Here is a 24,826-nt window from a genome sequence, read left to right as displayed (position 1 = left end):
AACCCTCAGCTGCATTAGAAGTGGTCAGTGGAGACTCCTGGCCCCTCCTCCCCTGGGCAGCAGGGTTGGGGTGCCCGGGCCCTGAGCCCTGCCCACCCCTCCTCCTCCCTCCTGGGGCTCTGATGCTCCCGAGGACAGTGAGGTTAGAATCTGAAGGTTTGGAGGGGCTGCTGGGCGGGAAAGGTGGGGAGAGAGCCCCGGTGATTAGTCCCCAGAACAGCCCCGGGGGCCAGGCCCTGGGAAATGAGCCCATCCACTGTGGGGTTCAGCTACCACAGAGGCGAGACCCACCGTCACTCTGGCCTGGCCCCCTTAGGGAAGGGGACCAGACCGCTGACCCGCACTCCTCTCCCCCGGGTGCCGGGCGCCTTCCTCTGCTGCAGAGGCCAGTCCCTGAGCCAGGGCGCCCAGAGGTGGCCCCAACGGCGAGGATGTCCGTGCAGAACATCCACCACCTGCCGTCCATGGCCCTGCGCCTGCCGCCTGGGGTGCCAGAGCCCCCGAGCTTCCAGCGGCGCCGCACCCTCCCGGCCAGCGAGTTTCGCTGCCTTACCCCTCAGGACGCTGCCGGCGTGTTCGAGATCGAGCGTGAAGGTGAGCCGCCCGCCCAGCGCAGGGAAGACCTTTGCCCCTCCCGTCCTTGTCCCTGGGACCCGAGTATCAGATCACGTGTGTGCTTCTGTGTGTGCCTTCAGCCCCGAGTCCCCTGCGTTCCTGTAGGGGAGGGTTGCGGGGCAGGCACGTGGCACGGTGCCCCCGCCACCCCCCTGTGCTTCCTGCCTCAGCCTTTATTTCCGTCTCCGGCGAGTGCCCCCTGTATCCCGACGAGATCCGGCACTTCCTGACCCTGTGCCCGGAGCTCTCCCTGGGCTGGTTCCAGGAGGGCCGCCTGGTGGCGTTCATCATTGGCTCGCTCTGGGACCAGGAGAGACTCACTCAGGTGAGAGCAATGCGGGGCCCCTCCCCCCAGGCCCCCACCTCTGGCTCCTCTCTCACAGCTAGCCAGACAAGGGACGGGGAGCCCAGAACTGGGGTTTCTCCCTCCAAACCAGAGACACAAGCACAGGCCACCAGTCCTCTTCCAGAGCAAGAGGTCCCCACTCTTTGGGGCCTCAAAAGCCCTCATGAAGGGTCAGCCATGAGGCTGGGGGTGTAAACCCAATTTGGGGTCCTCCTTCGGTGGGAGGGAGCCCTGATTGCAAGCACTCAGGGGACACCTGCTCTTGGCCCCTAATGGGGGTGGTATGGGGGGCTGCAGATGTCAGCAGAGGGGACTGGGACTCACGTCTCACTTGCCCGCAGGAGTCGCTGACGCTGCACAAGCCCGGGGGCCACGTGGCTCACCTGCACGTGCTGGCTGTGCACCGCACGCTCCGGCAGCAGGGCCGGGGCTCCATCCTGCTGTGGCGGTACCTGCACCACCTGGGGGGCCAGCCGACCGTGCGCCGGGCCGTCCTCATGTGCGAGGACGCTCTGGTGCCCTTCTACGGGAGGTTTGGCTTCTGCCCCGTGGGCCCCTGCGCGGCCGCCGTGGGCCCGCTCACCTTCACGGAGCTCCAGTGCTCCTTGTGGGACCAGGCCGCCATGAGGAGGAAGAGCTGCTGAGCTGGCTGCCCAGGGCCGGGGGCTCCTCTCCAGCCCCAGCCCCCGGGGCTGGGCTGAGCTGAGCTTGAAGGCGGGCTGTGATGTCCAGGCAGAGAGCAGAGATAAAATAAAGAGAACGTGGCTGGTTCTCCAAGTGGTGTCGCCTACAGTTTGTCCCCATGAGGCCTCTGGACCTCCCACACTCCAACAGTGCCCGAGATGGGGCGGTTCCCGGGGACGGTGGGGGTGGGGTCCTGCAGCCCTGCCTCAGGAACCGAGGGGACCTCCCAGGCAAGCAGGCAGGCAGGCACGAAGCGCTCAGCACCAGGGCCCCGGCCTCGTCTTTACAGGAGCCCAGGGCTCAGGCGCCCCTACTCCCCCCAGCTCAGTAATGTCCCTTCTCAGTGTTAGCCCTGGAATGGGGGGGGGGGCAGGGTAGTCAGGAGCAGGAAAATGCAGGGATGCCTCCCCCAGCCCAGGTACCCTGGGTCCTCTGCCCCCAGTAATCAAGTGGTTGTGCCCACCGTCCCCTGGAGGCTCCCATGCGTGGGAAAGGCACAGGTACAGTGAGTGGAGTTGTCCAGGGCAGCCCACCCCTTGGCCCAGCCAGCCCCCTCACTGCCCCTACAAGCAGCTGGGGCTAGGGGATACCAGAGGTCTAAGAATTTAACTCCAACCCCTCAAGGGACCCCCTCAAGGCCCTCCTTGGGACCCCCATCTGGGTTCTGTACCAACCACATTCCCAGAAGTCCCACAAGATTTCCACTCTCCCTTTGGGCCAAGCCCCTGCCCCCAAGTTCCTCTTGGCTGATCCACCCCCAACCCCCCCCAAAAGGTTCCAGCTTTCATCCTTCCTGAGGTCTCAGGTTGAAAGGCGGTTATTCCTTAAAGAATATCATTTAATACACTTGAGACATGATCCGTACAAAGTTAGCGTTAACTTAAAAATTAGGGCCATAATATAAACCAGTAAAAAAAAAGAGCCTGAATAAGCCTCGGGCAACCCGAGAGTGGGTCCTCGGGGTGGCCCAGCCCCCTCCCCAACGTCGGGGGGCAGTGAGGCAAAGGGCGCGGGGGCCCGCTGCTGTCTGAGCCCACCCCACGGAGCAGAACACTGACTGGGTGGGGGCGGGGCTGCCTCTGCCGCTGCCAGCTAGCAAAGGCTCTTGGCTTCTTTCTGTCCCTCCCCTCCGGACCACAGCCGAAGCATCTCCCACAGCGTCTGGGCACCTTTTGGGCAGACTCGGCAGGCCACTGACAACCAGGCTTGTAGGGCAAAGGGGGGAAGAGAAACGAGGTGGGGAGCCTGGCAGGATGCCTGGCCATGTCCCTGGTAAAGACGCAGTCACAGTAACGTGGGAGAGGCGGCACCAGCAGAGGCTGGGCTGGGAGGCGGCAGCAACCTGAGGACCTGGGGAAGCAAGAAACCCACCCCCCCAGGAGGTGGTCCCGATAGCAGGGTAAGTCGGGGCCCGAGTCCTGAGCTGCAGGAAAGCAGGTACTTGGGAGTGTTCCCTAGCCAGGGCCAGGCACACACAGATGGGGGACCTCAGTCCCCAAGGAACCCGCCTTTATGACCGTCTCTGAACAGGGGACCAGGGCCTGAGCGCCGTGTCAATGGATGGGGCGCCCTGCAGGCAGGCAGCCCATCCCAGGCGTGATCCCTGGGCGGCGGCGGTGCTGTGGGCAGTGGCCTCGCCTGGCCCGGCCAGGCAGGTGGTCAGTGCAGCACCTGTTCCAGCTCGTACTTCTCGCAGAAGCGGCTGGTGAAGGGGAAGCAGGTGAGGTACTCGATCCAGGGCCAGTGGACGGGGTAGACGTACAGCCAGATGACCAGCAAGGCGAAGAGGCCGGCGAAGACCAGCAGCGACACCAGGATGAGGGCGCGTTTGCGGTACTTGTCGCTGGTGCCGAAGGTGATGTAGGGCAGGAAGGCGAAGGCCAGCAGCAGGCCGCTGAGGAAGCCGAAGATGTGGGCGATGTTGTCGATCCAGGGCAGCAGGCCGCACACGAACAGGAACAGCACGACGGCAGACAGGTTCAGGAAGGCCTTCCAGGGCCGCTCCAACAGCTGCCAGCTCTGGAAGAGCTCCACGAACAGGCAGGCGAGGAGGCCGAACTGGGACCCCGCCGGGCCCACCTGCGGCAGAGGGGCCGGGGGCAGAGGGGACGGGCACGTTCAGTGTGGCGTGGCCGTAGAGAGGGGTCACTTGCAGGTACCGGGGGTGCAGGGAGCCCTGGGCACAGCTAGGCGGGAGCCCTGGGACCCGAGCCATCCAATCTGGGCGCTCAGGGGACAGCTGGAGCCGCTGGACCACGGATGGGCAGCTTCCGCCCACCCTTTCAGCGAAGGCGGAGAGCTGCTATGTGCCCAGGGCTCCAGGGCCGGGGCCGGACACTAACGGGACGACGGCCTCAGGGTGGACAGACAAAAACTGACTTCCATGGGTCAAGAACGGTCACACACTGGCCATTTGCTGACTCAGTCTATGTGACAGGGTGGCAGGGGGTGGCATGATCATGAAGAAATGAAGCAGAGAAAAGGAACGGAGGGACAGAGTCCAGAAAGGTCTTTCTGGAGGTGCCATCTGCGCATGACTCAGGGACACGCTCCCTCACGCCCAGGATTAAAGAATCGGTCAATAAGCCTCCAGCTTAGCAGTTCATCCCCTGTTGAGCCCGGCACCGGAGGGGACACATGTCCCTCTGGCAGGCTCCGGGCGGCAGGAGCAGCAGGGAGTTAGGGCTGGCCCCTCCCAAGCCCCTACCTCTGCCCGGTACGGAAGGAAGATGGCGCTGGCCAGATTGCCGGTGATGCCGCTGAGGATGAAGATGATGGAGATGCGGTGCCAGCCGGCCAGCTTCTCCAGGTCCCGCAGGATGGTCATTTGGAAGACCACAGACACCACGCAGTGCACCAGGCTGGGCGGGGCACACACTGCGTCAGCCTCCCCCCGTCAGCCCACAGCCACCAGTCAGGGGGTCTGGGAGGCGGTGCTGGCTGGGCCCTGGCGCAGGAGCCCCTCTGCCGGGGGTCTGTGGGCGGCCCGCACAGGGGTCTGGGGGCTGGGCGTCGAGGAGCCTTACCCAGCGTGGAGGAACAGAGACAGCCAGAGCCTGTAGAACTGATCTGGGACCTCGGGGTTGAGAAAGGGCAGCAGCCCACACACCTCGTCCAGGCAGTGCACCTGGGGGCGAGGTCAGGGAGGTCAGGGCCTGGGGCCTGGCTGGGGTAGCGGGCCTGATGCGGGGGGGTGGGGGGGCAGGGGGATGGGGAGCACCTGTGACACCAGCTCCAGTGGCCGCCATGCCCAGCTTCTTACACCCAGGCCCCCTCCAGGCCCCCGGCCCCACCTCACCTGGGAGCACAGCGTCGCCTCTTCGTGGAAGTAGCCATGCATGAACTCGCAGTATTCTCGCGTGGTGATCTCGCAGCTGGGGGGAGGGGCGTGTCAGGGCCCCAAGCACCTGCCCCTGCCCACCCTGCCTGGGGCCGGTGCCAGGCCACAGCCAGCACTGCTCGGGGAGGGCGGTGCCGCCCCGCAGAGACGCAGGAGGGCTCCGGGGAAAGCGCCCCCACATCCCGCTCCCACCACGGGCGGCCCCAGAGCGGACAAGGGAGGCCGTCGGCCGGCGCGGGTGGAGGAGGACAGGAAGCGCTGGCAGCGGGCCCGCCGGCTCACCTGCCCTTGGTGCCGATGCAGCAGGGGCGGCCCTTGATCTGGCAGTCGATGTGCGAGAAGCCCGTGCGGTTGCTCTTGGCCTGCTCCGTGCAGATCTGCGGGGCACCAACGGGGTGGGGACTGTGTGGCAGGACCTCCGCCCCGCCCTTCCCAGACCCCTCTCTGCCCTGGACACTCACTGGCCACTTGGTAATGTCATCAGGCCAGATGTGGGCACCGCTGGAGGCTGGCTCCTCGCAGGTCCTGGAGGCAGAGGTCAGAGGGGCCAAAATGGGGGGCTGCAGCACCCCGAACCTGCCATGCCCCCCTGCCACCGTCCCTGTGGGTGGCACGGACAACAGGATCCTGAACTCCACCTTCTCAGACAGCCCTGCCAAGGGCCGCCCTGCAACTGTACCTGGGGTCCTGGTGGCACACGGCCCCTGACGTTCGCTTCTGGCCCAGGTCGGACTTGTCCATGGGGGGCCCCGTATCATCCTGCCACTTGACAAAAGTCGCCAAAGTTTCCTGGAGGATGGACGTGGGCTGCTCATGCCAGGACGGGGCCAAACCCATCAGAGTGGTCGGGGGACCCTCCAGGATAAGGGCCCCTCCCGTTTCCCAGGGCTGGGGCCCACCTCTCAGACCCCCATCCGGGGTGGCCGACTTCCGCTTGCTTGGGCTGGGGAGGTCGGCACCCTCCCTGTGTGGGGACCCCCCCTTCCCCCTGAGGCCAGGGTCAGCGGACGTGGCTCAGCCCCCACCGAACAGTCCTTCCGCTGGGTCTGGATGCAGCCTGAGTGGTCGTTCTGGACGCAGCAGCCCGAGTCCCGCTCCAGGTCGCGCTCCCGCAGCACCAGCCGTTCGATCTGCGCGTCCCTCCGGATGCAGGGCGAGAACTTGGCTCCCAGGTGGATCAGGTCGATCTGTGGTGGGAGGAGGGCGTGAGCTGGGGCCCAGGCTGGCTGCTCTGTTGGGTCTCCCCTGATTAGGGGGCTACTGGGTAAGCTGACGCCCTCCCTGCCCGGCTTGGGGGGGGGGATAGGGCCCCGGGCCCCCTGCTGAGATACTGTCCCCTGGGCCCTCACCGAGCCAGGGCCAATCCAGAAGTTCTCCTGCTGAAGGTACTTCACACTCTCGTACACACCTTTGTTCCTGAGCACCTGGTGCGGGGGCAGGAGGACGGAAGGAGGGGTCAGGGGTCTCTATCCCAGAGTTGGGCCCCCCTGACGGGGCCGAGGGGCAAAGCAATGGGAGCCCCGCATGCCCTCCCACCTGGGCCAGGCTGCTGCTATGGGAGGGATTCAGTGGCCCACAATGCTGCAGCCTCTCGAGGGTCCGGGACCCCCAGGTTGGAGCCCCGCTTCCGCAGCCCTACTCACCAGCTGGGTGGTCATGTGCTGGGCGAAGCCCACGGGTGCAATGCCGTACGTGCAGATCACCAGCAGCGTGATGATGATGTGGACGAAAGTCAGCCAATAGGTGAAGTAGGGCCTGCGGCAGAGGCCCGGGTCAGCACGCGACGCTCAGCTCTCACCTGCTCCTTACCCTCCACTTCCACTCCCTTCAACTCATCCTTCACCAGGGACGTCCAAAAGGGGCCTCTACACGCCTCTGTCCCAGCTTGAAACCCTGTGATGGCTTCCTGCTGCCTCGGGATGAACTCTAACATTGGCCCCCTCCCACTGGTTGCAAGGCCCTGCTGTGCCCACCCACCTCCCCAGCCTCCTTCCTCTCCTCCCACAGTTCCTTGCGGCCCCAGGGCCTTTGCACATGCTGCTTCCTTCGTCAGGGATGCTCTTCCCATTTCTCTCCAGCTCACCGCTGCTCACCCTGAAGGCACACCCCGGGCTAGCTGTTCACTCCCACGCTGTCCTCTTCCTCAGGACACTTGCCACACCTGTTATTACTTATTTTTTTCTAACTTGGGGTGTAATGTCAGTCCGGTCACTGCCCCTCCCCCATTCTCTAGCTTCCCCAAGGTCTTTGCATGTGTCCTCCCCCGCGCTCCCCTCACTCATGGCCAAAGCTTCTAACTGTCCCTCTGGGCCACCCGGCCCTCCCTGCTCCGGTCTGTCCAGGCTCTGCGGGGGGGCCTGTGAGCTGACACTCAAATGAAGGCTAGTGACGGACTGCCGCCTGGGGCCGAAAAGGGGGGAAGGTGGGGAAGAGGCTCTGAGGGCCCCGGACCCTTCCCAGGTGCCCCAGCACAGCGCCCTGGAGCTCACCGGTGGCTGTCGAAGCTCTCCAGCTGCCGCTGCACCGTGCTGCTGATGCTGCGGCGGTAGCTGCGGTTCAGCCAGCTGCCCACCACGCCCAGGCCGTAATGCCGCTTCTGCCGGTCGAAGGCAAAGTGCTTCACCCTGGAGGCGATGCGCTTGCCACGCTTGGCCACAGGCGCCGGGGCACGGCCATAGTCCTTCCTGCTGGGGACGGTGGCTCTCAGGCCGGTGCCCACCTCCCACAACCCAGGTCTGGGGGGGCCCCTACAGCGTCACTAGGCTCTGGGGAGCCCTTTCCCGGCAATGCCACCTCCCTCCTCCTGCAGGAGGGATTGCCCAGGACTCACAGAGAGACCTGCACCCCGTCAGGGGAGACAGGGGAGGCGGAGCGCGGGATCGCCCGGAAGCAGCTGGCCGAGAGTGGGGGAGACTCAAACACATCGTCGGGCATGGAGCTCATTTCTTCCTGGGGTGGTGGTGCAGTAGGGACACAAAGAGAGACGGTGTGAGGGGTCCCTGTCCTGATGCTGCCCTGCAGTGCACTTCATGGGCAGGATAAGGCAGGACAGCAGACCCCTCAGGAGGGCAGTGAGCGGCTCAGGTGTGTTGGCCCTGCGGTGACTTTCTTGGCTGGCGCCCTGACCCACCCCCAGGTCCTTGTCCTGCCCAAAGGAGCACCACAAGGTGGCACGTCCCATCCCACCAATGGGCCTTTGGATCTCAGGGGCTCCTGGCAGGGAATGGTCACAGCCAGGTCTCCTCTCCGAGCTCCCAGGTCCCCTGCCCCCTGCCCCAAGGGCCCACACCCCATGCTTGCCTTACTAAAGAACGAGGAGTCAAATGTGTCTGCCCCATCGACCGCGTCCTCCTCCAGGAAGCTGGGGTAGGCGAAGCTGCGCTTGACCACCCGGTACCGCTGTCCAGTGGCGTCCAGCACCGAGCGCCCCTGTGCACGAGGCAGAGGCACGGGTGTCAGGCCCAGGTCAAGCCTGCCCCCCGTGGCTAGCGCCTTGGGAGGTGGGACCCTGGCCAGGGCAGGGCGAGCTGGGAACCAGGCACTGGCCCCTCCACAGCCCCGAATGCACCATTCCTTCTCCACGGTTTGCTACCTTCTCCCTGGCAGCCTCCTGTCCTCCGGCTTGGGCAGGTGGCAACCGACCATTCACGCTGCGTCCTTATTCTCGAGACTCGGGCAAGCTCCCCTGCACCCCGGCGTCTCGGCACCGCACACCGGGCCCTTGCCCACTTTTCTGACCCCCTCTCCTGCCGCTGTACCTCAAAGCACACAGAACCATCTGCAGCTGCCCCAAGGCGCCATGTACCCTCCTACCGCCAGGCCTTTTTTTAATTTTTAAAATCTATTGATCTTAGCTCTGGCTGGTGTGGCTCAGTGGATTGAGTGCCAACCTGCGAACCAAAGGGTCGCCGGTTCAATTCCCAGTCAGGACACAGGCCTGGGTTGTGGGCCGGGTCCCCAGGTGGGGGTCTGCGCAAGGCAACTACACAATGACACACTGATGTCTCTCTCCCTCCTTTTCCCTCTAAAAATAAATAAGTAAAATCTTTAAAAAAAATAAAATAAAATGTATTGATCTTAAAGAGAGAGAGGGAGGGAGAGGGGAGGAGGGGGAGAGACAAGGAGAAACATCGACCCGCTGTTCTACTCAGGCATGTGTTCGCTGGGTGACCCTGCATGTGCCCCAACCTAGGATCAAACCCACAACCTTGGTACATCGGGATGATACTCCGGCTACCTGAGCTACCGGACCAGGGCCCAGGCCTTTGCACAGGCTGTTCCCCCTGTGAAGAATGCTGTTCCTTCCTTTCTTTTCCTTATTTTTCTGGGCTCAGCTGAAGTGCCTTCCCTGACTTCAGCTCTTCTCCTGGGCACGAAGGGGCAGCACCCTCTCTAGACAGGCCCTGCACTTATCACACCGAATGAGCTGGAGGCTCTTCCGGGGCGGCGACCGTGGCTATTTCACTCTGCAGCCCCCCACCCAGGACACGATGGGCTCCGTGATCGCGGGTGATGAGTGCTGACTGCGTGCTTCACTTCCCACCTCCCCACCCTCTGCGTTGGTGCAGAACCCAGGTTCCCCAACTAGACAGGCGGCAGGGGCTCAGGAGGGAACGGAGGCCAGGACAGGGGCCCAGCCGTCCCAGGCCCTGAGCACAGACAGGGGTGTCCGGCTGAGCTCTTGAGGGCTGCTTTGGGGAGAGGGAGGGCGGCACCTCACCTTAAGGAGGGCGGAGGCAGCTTGAAGGCTCATGTGGGCCACAGACATCCTCTTCCGGCGAGGCAGGTGGGAGTGGCCAGAGCGGACGCTGGTGAAGGAGGTGAGGGACAGGACCCCCGGCGTCAGCGGCGGGTGCGGGGCGTGGGGCCGGTCCACCTCGTCGGGGTGGCGGAACGCCCGACCTCGGGCCAGCGGGTCCACGATCTGGGGGGGGCGGGAGGGACGGGGTGAGCAGAGCCAGGGGCCCCGGGGCGAACTCGCCCACCGGCCCCTCAGGACCCCACCTTGGGCATCTTGCAGGGCTTCGGAGACTCGGTGCCCTGGAAGGAGGGCGTGTCCTGGCTGGGGAGCTCCAGCTCGCGCTGGCACGCGGGCTTGAGGCGGCCGTAGCGCACGCTGCAGTGGTGCAGGCTCCGGCGCTGCCAGTGCTGCCGCTCCAGCTCCCAGTCGCCGCTGACGCCGAACCACTGCGCGGTGCCCCTGCGGACGGAGGGGGCGGGGGCGTGTGCTCGTGCCCCGGTCAGCTTTCCCTGGAGCCCCTGGTTTGGTACCCAATGGCCAGGTCAAGTCCAGAGCACGGGGAGCTGGGCTGGGACAGCCTCTGAGCGGCCGTGGTGCACCCCCGGTGCCTCAGACCCCCCCGAACCCACCTGTGACTTTAGCAAGGCACATATGCCCCTGGGCCTCAGCTTCCCCACCGGTAACATGTCCGCCCCTGCAGGGAGAGGCGGCCCGGGCATGCCTGCCTACACCTTCTACAACGGGGACACGGGGACAGGCCCGGTGGATCTACAGGGCCGCTGGCGGGGACCTGGGCTGGGCTGGGCTGAGCAGGGCGGCTGCTCACTTGCGGATGCTCTGGGACAGGGAGGCCTGGCGGCGGAAGCCGGGCCGCTTCTCCGCGCCCTCCTGCCATCGTGCCCGCGGCTCCTGGAGGCTGACGCTCTTCAAGTACGCTGGGTTCCTGGGCCGCTGCGGGGGGGCGGGGGGGGGCACGGCGGGTGGGCGTGGGCACCGCACAGCAGACCCTGGGCTACGTCTGCCCTGCTTCCTAACATGAAAACCCGAGGAGAGCAAACCTCAACCCCAACTGATGCCCCTGAGCTGCTGTTAATTTGAATGCAAATCCCCCTTTTCTCATGCCCTTCAGGAAGCCTCGCAGGCATTCCCCGACTCCTCCCTGCTCGGTGCTCCCTCGCCACACCGCGGCGTCCTGGCATGTTTCTGGACACCCGAACGAGCCCCGGCGGGGGGACGGGCGGCACCAACACCGGCCCCTTTGTGCGGCAGGCAGTGCCGGAGCCCACGCTGTGCAGGAGCCCGTTTTCAATGAGCTCTTTATGGACCCAGGGCCCGGCCTGTTGGACATGGTGACTCATTTCCATTCTCGAAGGAGGCAGCCCTGGGAGGTCAGGCTGCTGCTGCGGAAGACGCACGGGCCCCCTGCACCCAAGTCCCAGAGAGAGAGCCCACACCCCTCAGGAGCGCTGCGTGGGAGACGGAAGCAGCCAGGCTCCGTGAGGGCCCCACAAGCCCGTCCGCAGGAGCAGCGTTTCTTCTTTTCCCTGGATGCCCACGAGACGCAGCGCCTCGGTGCAGGGCCTACGCCCTGTGTGTGACGTCTGGGACCCGGAGGGAGGGGTACAGGCCTAAGTTGGGGGCTACACAGACAGCCATGCTTGGGAATGGGGAGCCTCCTCCAGGAAGTGGAACTGCCTGTAAGGTGTGATGGGGGCACATCTGTCACCTGCGGCGGGGCACAGCCCCCAGGCCGCCCCTTACCGGGGGCAGCATGCTGGTCTGCTCCTCAGGAGCCGGGGCCTCGGGCGGCGGGATGGTGATGGATAGGTTGGGCGGCTTCCGGCTCTGCAGGCGGCTGCTGGACACGGAGGGGACCCTCTCGTCGTTCTTGTCTGCGGAGGCCATGGCGGAGAGCGGGGCAGGACAGCTGGGAAAGACAGGGTCGGGGGCACACGTGTGCTGAGAACCGGAGGGGACATGGGGACCCAGGCGCCAGGGGAGGCAGCCCAGATAGAGTGACCTGCCAAAAGCTGGTTCTAACCCAACTCTGGACACGAAACCACGTGGCAGAGACTGAATCTGGCTGGGTGGGTATGGCAAGGTCTATTTCTGTCCCCTTTCATTTGCATTCCAGACCAGCAGGGTCTGGGAAGTCCTCAACTCCCTACCTCAGTCCATTTCTGGTCTCAGCTCAGGCAAGGGTCACACACAGAAAGGAGCAGGAGGACAAAGGATGGGGAGCTGCAGAGATCTTGGCTGCCAGGTGACCGAGCCCTGCCTTTGTCCCCAAGGCAGGGCTCAGGGAAAGACAAGAAGGCCAAGGAGCAATCGGGCACACAGGGCCACTAACAGCAACTCCCCCCCCGCCCCCCAACACACAGGCACTGCTCAGTTCTCACAGGAGTCCCTGGGCTGGGAGGCAGGAAGTGGCAGCTCAAACCAGAAAGCCATCTGTCCCTGTTGCCTATGGCTGCCCGGTTCCTTTTTTAAAGGTTCCTGAAACTGCCACCAGTCTGGTACTTATTTTCTTTTCACAGAGGAAAAATATTCTATCCTAGTGCTAAAGTGATATATGTTCATTGTGGAAGGAAGGGAGGGAGGGAGGGAGGGAGGGAGGGAGGGAGGGAGGAAGAGGAAGAGGAAGAAAGCAAGAAGACTCAGGAGACTATATGAAGCACGCAATGAGCCCACGGCCACCTGTTTTCCGGGACGGAGCTGGTACTTCCCTCCCAGAGCCTCTCTGCCCCGGAAGCAGGGCCCACGTATTGCTTTACCCACTCACACCCCCTTTCCTCTACGGGGCGCGCACAGTCCCGTCAGCACACAGACAGCTCAGCCCTAGTTCTCCCGGGGACTGCAGATTTCACTGAGTGGACCGTCCCAAGATTTCACTGGTTCCAGACTGGTGGTTACTTAGGATGTTTCTAGCATCTCAGACTTGTATACAGTGTTAATGAACACTCCTGCCTACGCTGTGTGCTTGCCCAGGTCCTGTCACAGGACAAAGTTCTAGACGTGGCATTGCTGGGTCGGAGGTGAAGTGTATCATGAATTTCAACGGATCTTCCCCAACGGCTCTGCCGAGAGGAAGTGGTAATTGACCCCAACTGGGTAAACTTACCTGACGCTCCAATCCCCACTTCCGCTTTGATCCCACCAGAATCAGCACCCGCTGCCCAGTCTGTGCGCACCTTTGCATCACTCACTAAGCCCTGTGACCTTGTTCTTGCTGCAGTCCTTAGCTCTTTCCTCCTCCCACTTCCCCAGCCTCCTGGGGCAGGTTTGGTTTCTCCTGGCCTCAGACAGGGCCAGGGACCCCACCGCCATCTCCCAATGAGGGGCTGATCCTGGGTGGACACAGACTAGGGGCAGAGTCACACCAGAGCCCCCCGGCCCAGGTGTGGGACGCCAGGGCCGTGCAGCAGCCACGTGGGCTCCGGATCTGTCCGTCTCCTCCGTCCCTGCCTGGCCCCCACCAGAGCCACCATCTCTGCCACCTGAAGCATCATCTCCCTGCAGACCCTGGGCCCCCACCCCCATGATCATTCACACCGCAGAGGACGTCGCCTTTCAAATGCACAAATCACACCACGTCACTCCTTGCTCAACACCGTCCCAGGATTTCCTGTTCTCACCTAAAATCATGTCCAGACTCTCACTGGGAACTCTGGGCCCTGCGTGGCTCTGTTTCCTCCTTGCCCACCCCACCTACCCGGCTGCTGGGGCCCCTCACTGTCGCCCACGTGCCAAGCTCTGCTGCTCAGCAACGTTCACATCAGGCCAAGAGCGGGAGACGGCCCGTGTCCACACAGGACACTCCCGGGATCAGCGCTCAGGCACGAGCGGGTGTGAGGTGCCTTGAGGACGTGGAGCCCGGTGGCAGAGCCACACAGAGACCACATGCTGCAGGAGCCCCTTCAGATAAAAGCTCCGACAGGCAGCTCTAGAGACAGAACGAGAGCCCTTGCTCGGGGCCGGGGGAGGTGACGGCTGGAGGGTGTGGGTTACTTTCTGAGGGGATGAAAATGTTCTGAAGCTGACTCTGGCGATGGTTCTACATACCTGCAAATACACTAAAAACCAGTGAATTGCACACTTATTTAAAGGGATGAATTTTATGTGATCACATCTCAATAAAGCTGCTTATAAAACATCTCACGTAGGTACTCCACAAATGTCGGGCCTCTGCCATGCTGGTCCCTCCATCCTCAGATCAGACCATCACACAAAAAAGTGGGCGGCCCCTTCTCATCATTCCAGTCCCAGCTTGAGCGCCACCTCCTCCGAGGAGCCCTCCGTAACTGCCTGAAGCAGCCACCTCACATTCACTGTCACAAGTGCCACGGGCCCACCCTCCCGGCCACCAGCTTCCTACCTTCAGAGTTTGGGTTCAGCTCAAGGCTTCCTGGGTCTGTCGCAGGGGTCTTTAGAACATGTTCAGGTCCTTTCCTCGCTCTGTACAGATGCTCTGGGGTCAAGTTTCAGCTGTGCGGAGGCGGACGCAAGCACAGACAGATGGAAGGATGGACAGCAGCTCCGTCAAGCAGGGCAGCTACCTTGTGCTCACAGCGCACGGGCCTGTAAGAAAGGGAGGGCAGGTCCAGCGGGGTGTCAGGACCACGGGCCTGAACACCTTCCTGACCTCGGTCCCCTCACCTGTACAGTAAGGACAATTCCACTGGCCTCATGGATGACGGATGAAAGGAGCTCTGTCCCCTCCCCGAAGAAAGGGACAGACTGCCAGACAGCCAGGGGCTCCAGTCTCAGGGCGCTCACCTACCAACTCCCACTCTGGGCTGGGAACCCAAAGTCAAGGCAGTCTTTTTTCTTTCAACAGAACTTGACTAGAAACATTTAACTTCAAAAACCCAGGACGTGTTGGCTGTCTCCTAAGATTTCTTTTCAGCGGGAAGAAGCCAGATGCTGAGGCAGTGTTCAAATGACCCGCGAGGGTTTTCTTGCTGTTGTTCTGGTTCGTTAAGGAATTTAAAGTGATGAAATCCACCCGACATAAAGCCAAGCATTGAAGAGGGATAACTTGGTGGCCCCTCTGTCTTTGAGAAGTCCTGCTACCCTCCGCCCGCCCAGCCACAGCACAGCGGGCCATCCTTGAGCAGATCCCCAAGGCCTGCGGGGCACAGGGTCAAGTCCTTAGATGCACGAGGCTTTGCTGGCCCTCCCAGTACACTGTCCCACCTTGTCCTCAATACACCCTTCAGGGCACACATTACCATCCCATCTTGTGGGTGGGGACGGAGGCACAGAGGAGCTAAGTAACTTGCCCAAGATCACACAGACAGGAAGGGCAACAGCTGGGACTACAGTCACTCGAGCTCCAGGGCCTGATGTCTCCTTGGGAAACTGGTGCCCCCCACCCTCTCTAAACCTGGGGTACACTCAGGGCTAGAAGGCCCACCATTGGAGAGACAGAGCAGAGTCCTGCCCCCAGGAAAACTTGGTCAGCATCTGAGCTCTTTGCAAACTGTGTTCTTCAGAGGCCTGGACACCCAGAGGTGCACAAGGACCTGCCATGGGGTGAACCAGAGGCTGGGGGGGCGGGCCTGGGCCCCCCTGAGTCGACAGGGCAGCGCTCCTCTTGCTTTACATGTTGGCTCAGGGATTTTGGTTGCCCAAATCCTCCAACCACAGGTGAGAGAAACTTTGGGTGTGTGTGTGGGGGGGCCTGGAGAGCGATCTGAGACAAGGCTAAGGGCTTCCTGCTTCCTTAGGCAAGACCAATAGACTCAAGCCCCTTCTATACCCAAGTGTGGGGAGTTCTCACCCCGTGCCCCAGGGTGGACAGGCCTCGGCTCTGGGCAGGCTGCCTCCTCAGAGTCCTGGGAGCCATGCAATGATGCCACTGAGCCCGCTCTAGGGACAGCTCCAAGACAACAGCCTCACCGGGGGCCCCTGCATGGAACGGTCTCTGGCTTGGCCTCCTCTGAGACCAGGGTGCAGAGAGAGGGCATTGGGCGAGGCCTGTCCTGGGAAACTGGCACCAGGAACAGACGCTGGGGGTGAGTGTAGGGCTGCCAGACACAAGCTTTGGTAAAGTCACCCAATAGGCAGGATCCTCCTGGAACTCAGAGCCGACCACACCCCATGTGAGGCGGCACCCCCCACGCTTTTCAGAACCTGCCCACCCCACACACACACCGCATCCCCCTAGCTCCCGCCTCCTTTTCTCTGAGGCCCTGCACCTGGCATGCCCCACCTCAGCTGCCTGGCTTTAAGGAAAGTAAAATGTCACTTCCTCCAGGAAGTCTTCCCTGTCCCCAGACAGAATCAACCACTTTGTCACCTGCTCTCTCACAGCCTCCTGCAGACATGAGCCGACACGTAAGTGTCCTCAAGACCCCATGCAGCACAGGGTCTGACACGCAGTCCCACTCACAGCACACTGAAGGGAAGGCAGGTGAGAGGGCGGGCCGCGCAGATGGTCAGCCCACGTCTGCCCGGGACAGAAACGGCCACCCCCCCACCCCCCCGATTCTGCAGCCAGCCCAGGAAGCAGCCTCCTCTGAAGGCCCCACTGAGTGCTGCCTGTCCCACCCCAGCTCTGTGACCAGGGCTGAGGATGGAGAACGCTGTCCCAGGATGTGTCCCCAATGGACCTGCAGATCCCCCAACCCCAGCACAACCCCAACTCCCCAGCCAGCCCTCCCGTCCCAAGGCCATACGCCCCCCGCTGGGACCCCTGGCCCAGGACCCACCGGGCTGCTGACGTCGGAGCAGGCTGAAGGATGAGGACGTGGGACCGGCCCCAGGGCAGCCCTGGGCTTCCGAGGACAGGTGGCCTGGCCCTGGAGGGCAGAGGCAGGGAGCACCTTTTCTGGGGAGGGGTATGGGACCTTTCAGGAGAGCCCCTTTCCCCATCTTTGTAGGGTACCCCCCCCGCTCCGTTTCCTTCTCTGCTGAGTGAGGGGGTTGGATAAGGTGACGGCCCAGCTTTGGCCGCCAGGAAGCCCTGACATTTGGTATAAAAACACCATTTTCCCCAGCCCCTCTGCACCGTGGGGGGAGGGGCTGCTCCTGAGACCACGTGCCCCCAACCTGTGCACCAGAAGCCAGGCTGCTGCTTAGGGCTCAGGGAGCCAGGCTTGGGGGAGGGGGCGGTCAGTGCAGGGTGGCCCCACCCACTCTGGACGCCTGCGTAGCCCAAGTCCAGGGCGTGGAGGAGCCCCGGCTGCAGGGCCCAGGCAGAAAAGGGCTGGAGCCTCGGGAGTGCCCTGCCCAGCACTTATCTCCCACGCCCCAGAAGTGCTTGCTCACTGCAGGGGATTGTGACATCCTGGGACCGGGCTCCATCCTGGCAGCGCCCAGCCCATGAGTGGGGTGGGCGGGAGTCTGAGGGCCTCCCCACGTGGCTAAGCCACTGCCACCTGCCTCAGCTGCGTCCTGGCCTTGGCGGGGCCTTTTTCTAAAAAGGGCCTCAGGCCGAGCCCCATAGTAGTTAGGAGACTTGGAGGGGCCTGGGTAGAGGGCGGGGGCTTGCTGGGGTGGGGGTGGGGGTCCAGCAGGGGTGGGGTGGGGCAGATCCACAGAAAAAGTGGGGTGCAGCATTCAGATCACCCCGAGGTACCGTGGGCTGAGGCGCCCCACTCCGCCCAGCCTGCACCCCCACCACCCTCACGCCCAGCAGCCTAAGCCGGGTCCATGTGACAAGTGCAGACTCAGAAGCCACCTGCTGATGATGCCGCAGGAGAAGCCGGTTTCCCCACAAAGGGTGGGGCTGGGTGCTGCCAAGGAAGCCCCGCCCCAGCAGAGCAGGGCGTGCCAAGTGTCCCCCAGGGAAGCCCCCTGGCAGCACCACTGTACCATCCAGGCAGGGTGCTAGAGGTCCCCCCGCCCCAAGTCCGCCAGCCTGCCCCAGTTCTACCACCACCAAGGAGGCTGCCTCCAGCCTCCTCCCCCACCTCACTCTGCCTGCAGGTGCCCGAAGGCTCCCTGGTGTCGCTAAAGGCAGGCGGGGTCTCCGTCGCCCAGGCCCTGAGGACTTTAGGAGCCAGGGCAGGAGGCCAGAAGCAGCTGGGCCCAGACAGGGACAGGCGGGGACAGGCAAGAAGGCTCAACCTGCCAGTGGCCACAAGTGGGGACCAGGGGTGAGCCGGCCCTCCCGAGAGCAGAGAGGCAGAGCACTGTCAGGAAGCGCAGGGACCTCCGCAGGGAGGCACCCGTCACTCCGGCTGGCCCCGGCTCCCAGCTGGGAGCCAGTGGGCAGGTGTGGGCAGGGAGGCTGGGCAGCCCTGCTGACTCACAGGATGACACGGGGAGGGGGCGAGGAAGTGGACTGTCCCTGCTTCCCTGCCACAGAAACCGAAACTCGGTTTTCCCTCCCACAGCCCTTCTGGGAACCAGTAGTTTTTAGAAAGCTGCGAAGAGGAAGCGGGCCTCCCGCCCCGTTGTGCAACCCCCGCACCACCCCTGTCCCCGCTGACCGCGCCCCTCCACGGGGCCCCACGCCGCCTGCACAGCCAGTGACACCCCTGCACACCTCCCTGCCCTGGCAAGCGGGAGTGGGGACAGATAGGAGCAAAAGGGCCAAGGCGGCTGGCGGAGGGTCTAGGGACAGGATCTGGGAAGATATAAAGGGAAGGAAGCAGTCCCAGCTGGAGGCTGACCCCAATCGCCCAAGTCAGAGGCCACCAAGGGCAGAAGGGGGCTCTGTCTCCCTCCCTCCTGGCCGGCACCCACTTCCCCAGAGGCTCCTGTGGGCGGACACACGCTCAACGCAGACTGAGCACCCTAAACAGGCTTGGGGCTCCTGCCCCACGGCCCCCATCAAAGAGGAAAACCGGAATCGCCTGAGGGTTTCTGCCCCCACGCCCCACGGGGAGAGGTCCCACTCAGCACCAACACCCCGCCCAGAGAGCCCCCTCGCGGGCTTTGCCCAAACGCAATTCAGAAGAGAAAGAGCAGGGGGGCAGGTTCAGGTGAGGGGTGACCCACCAGTTTGTCCCATCAGACCCCGGGTTCTGGGCTCCCCGTGACCCATTTAGAGCGGCTGGGTGGCACGGCCAACCAGACACGGGAAGCAGGTAGGTGTTGGGTTCCAGGGCGCTGCCAAGAGTGAAAGCATGGCGGGGGGTGGGGGGGTGCCATGCTCCCGGAGCAGTGCAGACCCCAAGGTCACTCAGCCCACCCACCATGTTCCTCAGGGTGAGGCGGCTGCTGGCAACACACGGGGGCTGCCACCACTGGAAAGGACAGTGTCACCAGGTGTCCCTGACTGGGCACGGTGCTGGGCCCTGCCCATGAGGGTGCCCTCCCAGAGGCCCCTCTGGGACTCTGGATGCTGCTGGTCAAAGCGGACAAGGGGACAGCAGCTGAGCAGTGCCTTTGCGCCCCCCAGGTCAGCAGCCACTGCCCGAGCCTGGAGGCAACCACAGCTCGGGGCCTCCTCGGGGACTGTGGCAAGTCCCATCCCTGCACTGCTGCTCCCTGAGTACTGCTGGGAAGCGGAAGGGTCCGAGGTAGCACCGCGGGGCCCAGAAGGCCCTGGTCCTTTTGGGGCGTGACACCAGGGCACAGGAGGGTTCCTGGGGAGGACGCGCACACACCCTGCTGGGAACTACAAACTGGACTTTGCTCTAAACACTCAAGATTTGCCTCTCCGCATCCTGGGTTCTCACTGGTCCTTGTAACTGGCAGAGGCCTAGCACATGCTCAGTGGTTGGGGGAAAGATGGGGTGCTGTGAGTAGGGGAACAGGGGAGGCCCACTTCACCCCTGCTGGGGGGTGGTCCCCGACTCCCAGGTGTGACCAGGCTGTTTGAGGACACACCCACCCTGGGTACCCAGGACGGAGCTGTCTTGTTTGCAACGGTAGAATCCACCCGTCTTCCAAACCCCCCCTTGTGGACCGGCTCCAGTGAAAACACTATCCGACCAGGGAGACAGCCCTTTGCTCAGTCCTAAATGCTGTGTGATCTTGGACAAGCCACTGGGCGTCTCTGAGCCTCAGTTTGTGCTTAAAATGCTGAGTAGCCGCCCAGGGGTCTAAAACCTCGGTGCCTTTGTTACCATTAGCCAGGGACACCCTGGGGGCCCACACGGCCGAGGGACACGGTCTTGTACAGACAGGAAGCACCTGATCCAGGTCTTTCAGCCACACGCCTGGCCCTGAGCTGCCCTGAGCCCTGGACCGTAACACTCAGACAGGGTGCTGGGCGCCCCTCAGCAGAGCGGAAAACATGCCAGGCACACACTTTTCAGCTTGTAAACAGTCGTTAACGAGCCACTAAACCTGCCTTTCAAGAACTCTGCCCTGGAGCTCGCTAGTTCCCCGGCAGAGGCTGGCTGGAACCCCTTGGCTGCCAGGGCTTCAGGGCACCTGGACACGAGCCCACCCAGGGGGGCTTGGAAAGCTACCCACTCATCACCCCTGCTGATGGGGCTCCGTGGGTCGGGCACCAACCTGCAAACCAGTCTGATCCCTGGTCAGGGCACGTGCCTGGGTTCTGGGGGCCTGGTCCCGGGTTGGGGCTGTGTGAGAGGCAACAGATCAATGTTTCTCTCCCTCTCTTCCCTTCATCTGAGCTTCCGTCGTCTCTGCTGTGAAACGAGATGGTGTCCCCCTGCCCCCCAGGAATCCAGCACAGAGGACATGAAATCATGAATGCACAGTGCCTGGTACCCCGTCGATGGCCAGTAACTGACTTCTGGCTACCCTCTGCCATCATCCCGGGCTTGGTCTCTGTATCTGAGCCAAGAACCCTGAGGGAACAGATCTCTGAGACTTGACAGGTGGAAAAACTGAGGCCCAGAGAGGTTCAGTCACCTGTCCAAGGTCCCACAGGAAGGAGGTGGTGGGGCTGTGACCCTGTCACCTTCAACTATGAGACAAAGCGGCAAAAGGACAGGCCTGTCACCTCTGTCCTTATCTCATTATCCTCCTTGGCTGAAAGGTCAGACTCTCGTTCCAAGTCCTGCCCAGCAGATCCCCTCACCTTCTCTCCCAGGCCCTCTGGACAGGGAACAGGTGCTTCCTGCCAGGTGCCAGAAGCACAGCCACCTAAGGGTGCTTTGGGCACGGGCCCCAGGGCCACATGTGGGGAAGCAGAGGAGAAAACCAAGGTTCTGGGCTCATGCCCTGCACACGGCCCCAGGGGCAGAGATGAAGGTCAACATCTCCATGACACCCACCCCCACACACACACACATGCACCATCATGACACAGGCTGGCCGGCGAGAAAACCCCTGGGCGGGGGTGGCAGCTGAAACCCAGCCTCAGTTCCCTTGGCCTTTGTGGCCCTGCAGTAACCCCCCACCCCAAGACCAACCACAAGGTATGGGCTTCGTCACCCCAAGTCTGTGCCAAGGGCACACAGACACGCTCCTAACAGTGGTCACGATACTGCTCCCTCGACGGCTCCTTGCCATGTCCCTAGCGTGGCTGGGCACCAGGCCCAAGGTTTTACAAGGGCCACCACTGGAATCCTCACAGCTATGCTCGCACGTAGACTACCACCCACCACGCAGCTGGGGAAGCTGAGGCAAGGACTCTTCAGTGACCCCCATCCTACCGGCCACACTCTGCCAGACCACTGTGCTTGCCAGCCTCTGGGCCTTGCTTCTTGGCTCTCCAGGCTGAGTCACCACATCCCCCACCCTCCAGGCCCGTGTCCCGGGTGGGCCCCCTTAGCTCCAACCACTCCCTACGGGGGCCCAGGACACCTGTCCTTTCCAGCAGCTTTGGAATTGCAGGTGATCGCTGTCTGGGTTGGTCCCTGGACAAATTTCCTGAATGAGGGAATGGGGACATGGTGACTCCCTGGAATTCCCTGAATTCCTCTTCATGCCCGTCCAACTCCCACAGGGAGGAGACAGTAGTATGATGGGCAGTCTGCAGGACACCGCCTCCTGGCTTGTGTCCTTGGAGCTGCCCTGCCTGGCAGCCTCCTGGCCCTGGTCACCAGGCCGGGTCAGCCTGAACTCTGGGAGGGTGCTGATGTCCCCGCCACTCCTCCCCCAGCCTGGCTCATCTGGATAGGAAACTGGGAGCTGACGTGTGAGCTCACTCTGGAAATCCCCACGGCGGCCAGGGCAGCTTTGAGGCCTGCTCCAAAGTGGGTGGCATAGGGACCCACGGGGGCGGGGAGGCAGTGGGAGAGCACCTCTCCCCTGATATTGCACGGGGCCACCTCATTCCGCCACTGCTCATCCCGACCCGAGGGGGAGCACTGGGTCACTTGGCCATGAACAGGCCCGGGCACGCAGACACACCCCACCCCGACTTCTTCCCGCTGTCGGCTGGTGTCTAGTCTGGGGCAGAGTTTACACAGCAAGTTGACAGGAACCCTGTGATGAGGCCACAGTAAAAGCACCACTACCGACCCGGAGCCAGACTCGGACCCCCGTGGCCTCTGCAATGCACATGGGGCGTGGGCTGTTTCTCCTGTTAGGAGAGAATAAGTCTCATCCCGGCCGTGAGTGTGTGTGACACCAGGAAAGCGGCAGCTAGGAGTCACCCGGTGGTCGGCTCATGGGCACACGGCACAGGACTCAGGGCTGGGCCTGGGAAAGGGCGGCCCAGGTGCCGTATCAGGCTCTGTTGCCTCCGTCCTAAACCGCTTTGTGCCAGTCTGGGTGCTGCCTGTGCCCTGAGGCTCCCTCCAGATGGGGCCGCTGCTGGGGTCTCCTGTTTTACCAAAAAGAGGGGAGTCTCATTCCAGCCTTTCAAAGTTAAAAGACAAAAACAAACAAACCAAAAAGCAACAAAATGCGGTAGTCGATCCAAAAACTGCCACCTGCCCCATGGGGTCACAAGGTCCGGAAGTGAACACGGCGAGGGGTCACGGATACGGGAAGGAGGGCAGTGGGGTGGGGTGGCCTGGCCCCTGGGCACACATGGCTGCTTCAACTCATCCTGCCCCCCCTGAACACTGGGAGCACATTCCTTGAGCCCAACTCAAACACCTCAGAGTTGTCCCTGCCAGGGTCCCCCACCTCTCACTTGCTCAGCTCGCACGAGTGGGTGCCTTGCTCTCCCACCGCAGGCTCCGGTCTAACCGCAGTGGAACTTTGTATCGCAGGAGGGAAGCAGATTGGGGAGCCACGAGGAATCAGAAACCTTGCTATATCCCCTGGGTGCTATTTTCCTGGTGTAAGTACTGGAAGAGCTGGGTGTGAGTTCAGAAGGACAATTCCATTGGGTCCCATGGCATCAGGCGTTCACGCCCACACCAGCAGTCCAGCTTTCGGGAAATCCAGGAGACCAGAGCTCCTACCCAGGGCACAGCTGAGCTCCCTGGAGGAGCTGCCCGAGGGGCGAAGCGCTCCCGGACTGTCCCTGACCTGGTCTCAGCTCCTCCTCATAGCACCCAGACCTACTTCCTGCAGGGCCCATGATTTGAACAGGAAGAGGCAGGCCTATGGCACCAAAGGCAGCCTCCTGCTAGGAGGGTAGCTGCCCTCGCACCTCCTCATCTCAGGTTTGTTCCAAGCTCCTTTCCAAACCCCTAGGGAAGCTGAGGCAGGGAGGGTAAGTCGGTCAGCCCAGGCAAACCTCGGGGACAGTGTGGGTTTGGTTCCAGGTGACTGCAATACTGCAAGTCGTAATCTTTTCACTGGTGGAGGAACTTGCCTTCGATTCACTTATTTATTTTTAAAACGCAACACCTGTGAAGCGCATTCAAGCGAATTGCAGTAAGACGAGGTATGCCTGTTACGGGGCGGGCCAGGTTCTGCGCTGCTGACGTTTGGAATTGGATGACTCTCTGCTGTGGGCTGTCTGTGCACCGTAGCATGCTCAGCAGCATCCCCGGCCTCTACCCACTAGACGTCCAATGGCAACAACACTCGCCGGCCCCCACCCCCAGCTGTAACAAACAGAACAGGTTTAGATAAGTCAACCCTGCAGCTTGCACTCTTAAGTCTTTCACCCACTTAGGCAGAGGCTCCCCCTCCGCCCTGGGATGGGGGTCTTACTTCCTCTAGGGGACATACCCCACTCTATCCTAATCCGAAAAAGAGGGGGCCAACCTTTCCAAGGCCCTCAGACCAGAAGTCAAGACGCCTGTGTTCAACTTCCGAGCTCCGGTCCGGCCTCCCACACCTGTTTCCACCTTGGCAAGGGCTGCTCAGCCGAGAGAAGGGAGGGGAGGATCTGAATTCCAGGCCCTCCTGGGACCAAGGCGGGGCTGTCCCGGGGCAGCCCCCTCTCTTCCTCTCAGAGCTTTAAACTTCTGCCTAATCGTAGTGCTCCCGTCTCGGGTGACCCTGAGCCCCGGGCCCCCTTAGGCGTTTAGTCCGAGCTGAGCCCCAGTGGCCCCGTCCGAGTCTAGCCCCGACCTCTGGCGTCCGCCTGGGCCCACGTGGGGCCCGAGAGCTCCGCAGGGCGGGCACCCTGACCAGCCGCGCACCGCCGCCCCAGGGCAGGCCCGAGCGCGACCCCTCGCACCCTTCCAGCACTTAAGGCCCTGCGACGAAAAGCCTGGCCCCGCCGGTCGCCCATGCTCACCTCCCTGCGGCCCCAAGTCCCCGGGACCGAGCTCCAAGCCGCGCAGCCGAAGAACTGGGCCGTGGCTCCTAGGGGCGGGGCCCCGACGCCCCGCCTCTTCCCTACCTGCGATCGGGCGGCGGGGGCGGGGCCTGGCCTCTGGGGGCGTGGCCTGGCCGCTAGGGGCGGGGCTCCCGCTGGCCTTGGCCACCCTGCGGTGCGCTCCGCGGCTCCAAGGGCTGGCGCAGCCCCACCATGCTCCGCCCAGTGGGCGCCCTGCGAAGGCAGAACCCTGTTTTCCGCCGGAGCTGGTGTCTTCCGGGCGCCGTTTTCTCCCCATAATCTGACACGGCGCATAATCTAGGTCTGAAGTGCCATCGTCACCCTCAAGAAAACCCACTCCAGTAACAGCCACCTCCCGTTCCCCTCCGTCCAGCGTCCTCATTCCTAGACCAAATGGGCTTGCGCCCTCGAACCTTCTAGCTCCCACCCTTTCCTGGAAATACCTTTGCAGAATCTCGGCTACTCCAAAGCCTGCAGCCCCCGCCTCCGGGAAGTCTTCTCTGATCTCGGCCACTGCTGCTCTGCTCCATTACATCGAATCGCGCTCCTCTGCATCCTCCTGGACCGAGGCCCCTTCCCAGGCCGAGGCCGGGTCTT

General features: G+C 62.9%; 2 protein-coding genes across 3 annotated transcripts; one reads left to right on the top strand and one right to left on the bottom strand.

Moving 5' to 3' along the window:
• The first annotated feature begins 346 nt into the window (after positions 1-346).
• AANAT (aralkylamine N-acetyltransferase) lies at positions 347-1,644 on the top strand. The gene is made up of 3 exons (XM_090291319.1): positions 347-594; positions 786-940; positions 1,303-1,644. The coding sequence occupies exons 1-3, from the start codon at positions 432-434 to the stop codon at positions 1,603-1,605; spliced, it is 621 nt and encodes a 206-aa protein (XP_090147445.1). The 5' UTR covers positions 347-431; the 3' UTR covers positions 1,606-1,644.
• Positions 1,645-2,462: 818 nt separating this feature from the next.
• On the bottom strand, positions 2,463-24,826 carry RHBDF2 (rhomboid 5 homolog 2). Of its 2 annotated transcripts, none has more exons than XM_090291176.1 (19): positions 24,673-24,826; positions 14,102-14,304; positions 11,488-11,653; positions 10,553-10,677; positions 9,990-10,185; positions 9,706-9,909; positions 8,286-8,414; positions 7,816-7,934; positions 7,475-7,669; positions 6,629-6,740; positions 6,335-6,409; positions 6,011-6,172; positions 5,665-5,774; positions 5,447-5,510; positions 5,268-5,362; positions 4,944-5,019; positions 4,672-4,772; positions 4,353-4,506; positions 2,463-3,724 (listed from the first exon to the last, which is right to left on the bottom strand). In XM_090291176.1, exons 3-19 carry the CDS (start codon positions 11,629-11,631, stop codon positions 3,305-3,307), a joined length of 2,481 nt encoding a protein of 826 aa, XP_090147302.1. In that variant the 5' UTR covers positions 11,632-11,653; positions 14,102-14,304; positions 24,673-24,826; the 3' UTR covers positions 2,463-3,304. The 2 variants fall into 2 exon arrangements, with proteins under 2 accessions (XP_090147302.1, XP_090147301.1); XM_090291175.1 differs by lacking the exon at positions 24,673-24,826 and adding an exon at positions 24,188-24,257.

This window comes from Furipterus horrens, unplaced genomic scaffold (assembly GCF_987537825.1).
Source record: "Furipterus horrens unplaced genomic scaffold, mFurHor1.1.pri manual_scaffold_11, whole genome shotgun sequence".
Classification (NCBI taxonomy): domain Eukaryota; kingdom Metazoa; phylum Chordata; class Mammalia; order Chiroptera; family Furipteridae; genus Furipterus; species Furipterus horrens.
Note: the sequence above shows the minus strand (reverse complement) of the source record. Positions and strands in the feature narration are given on the sequence as shown.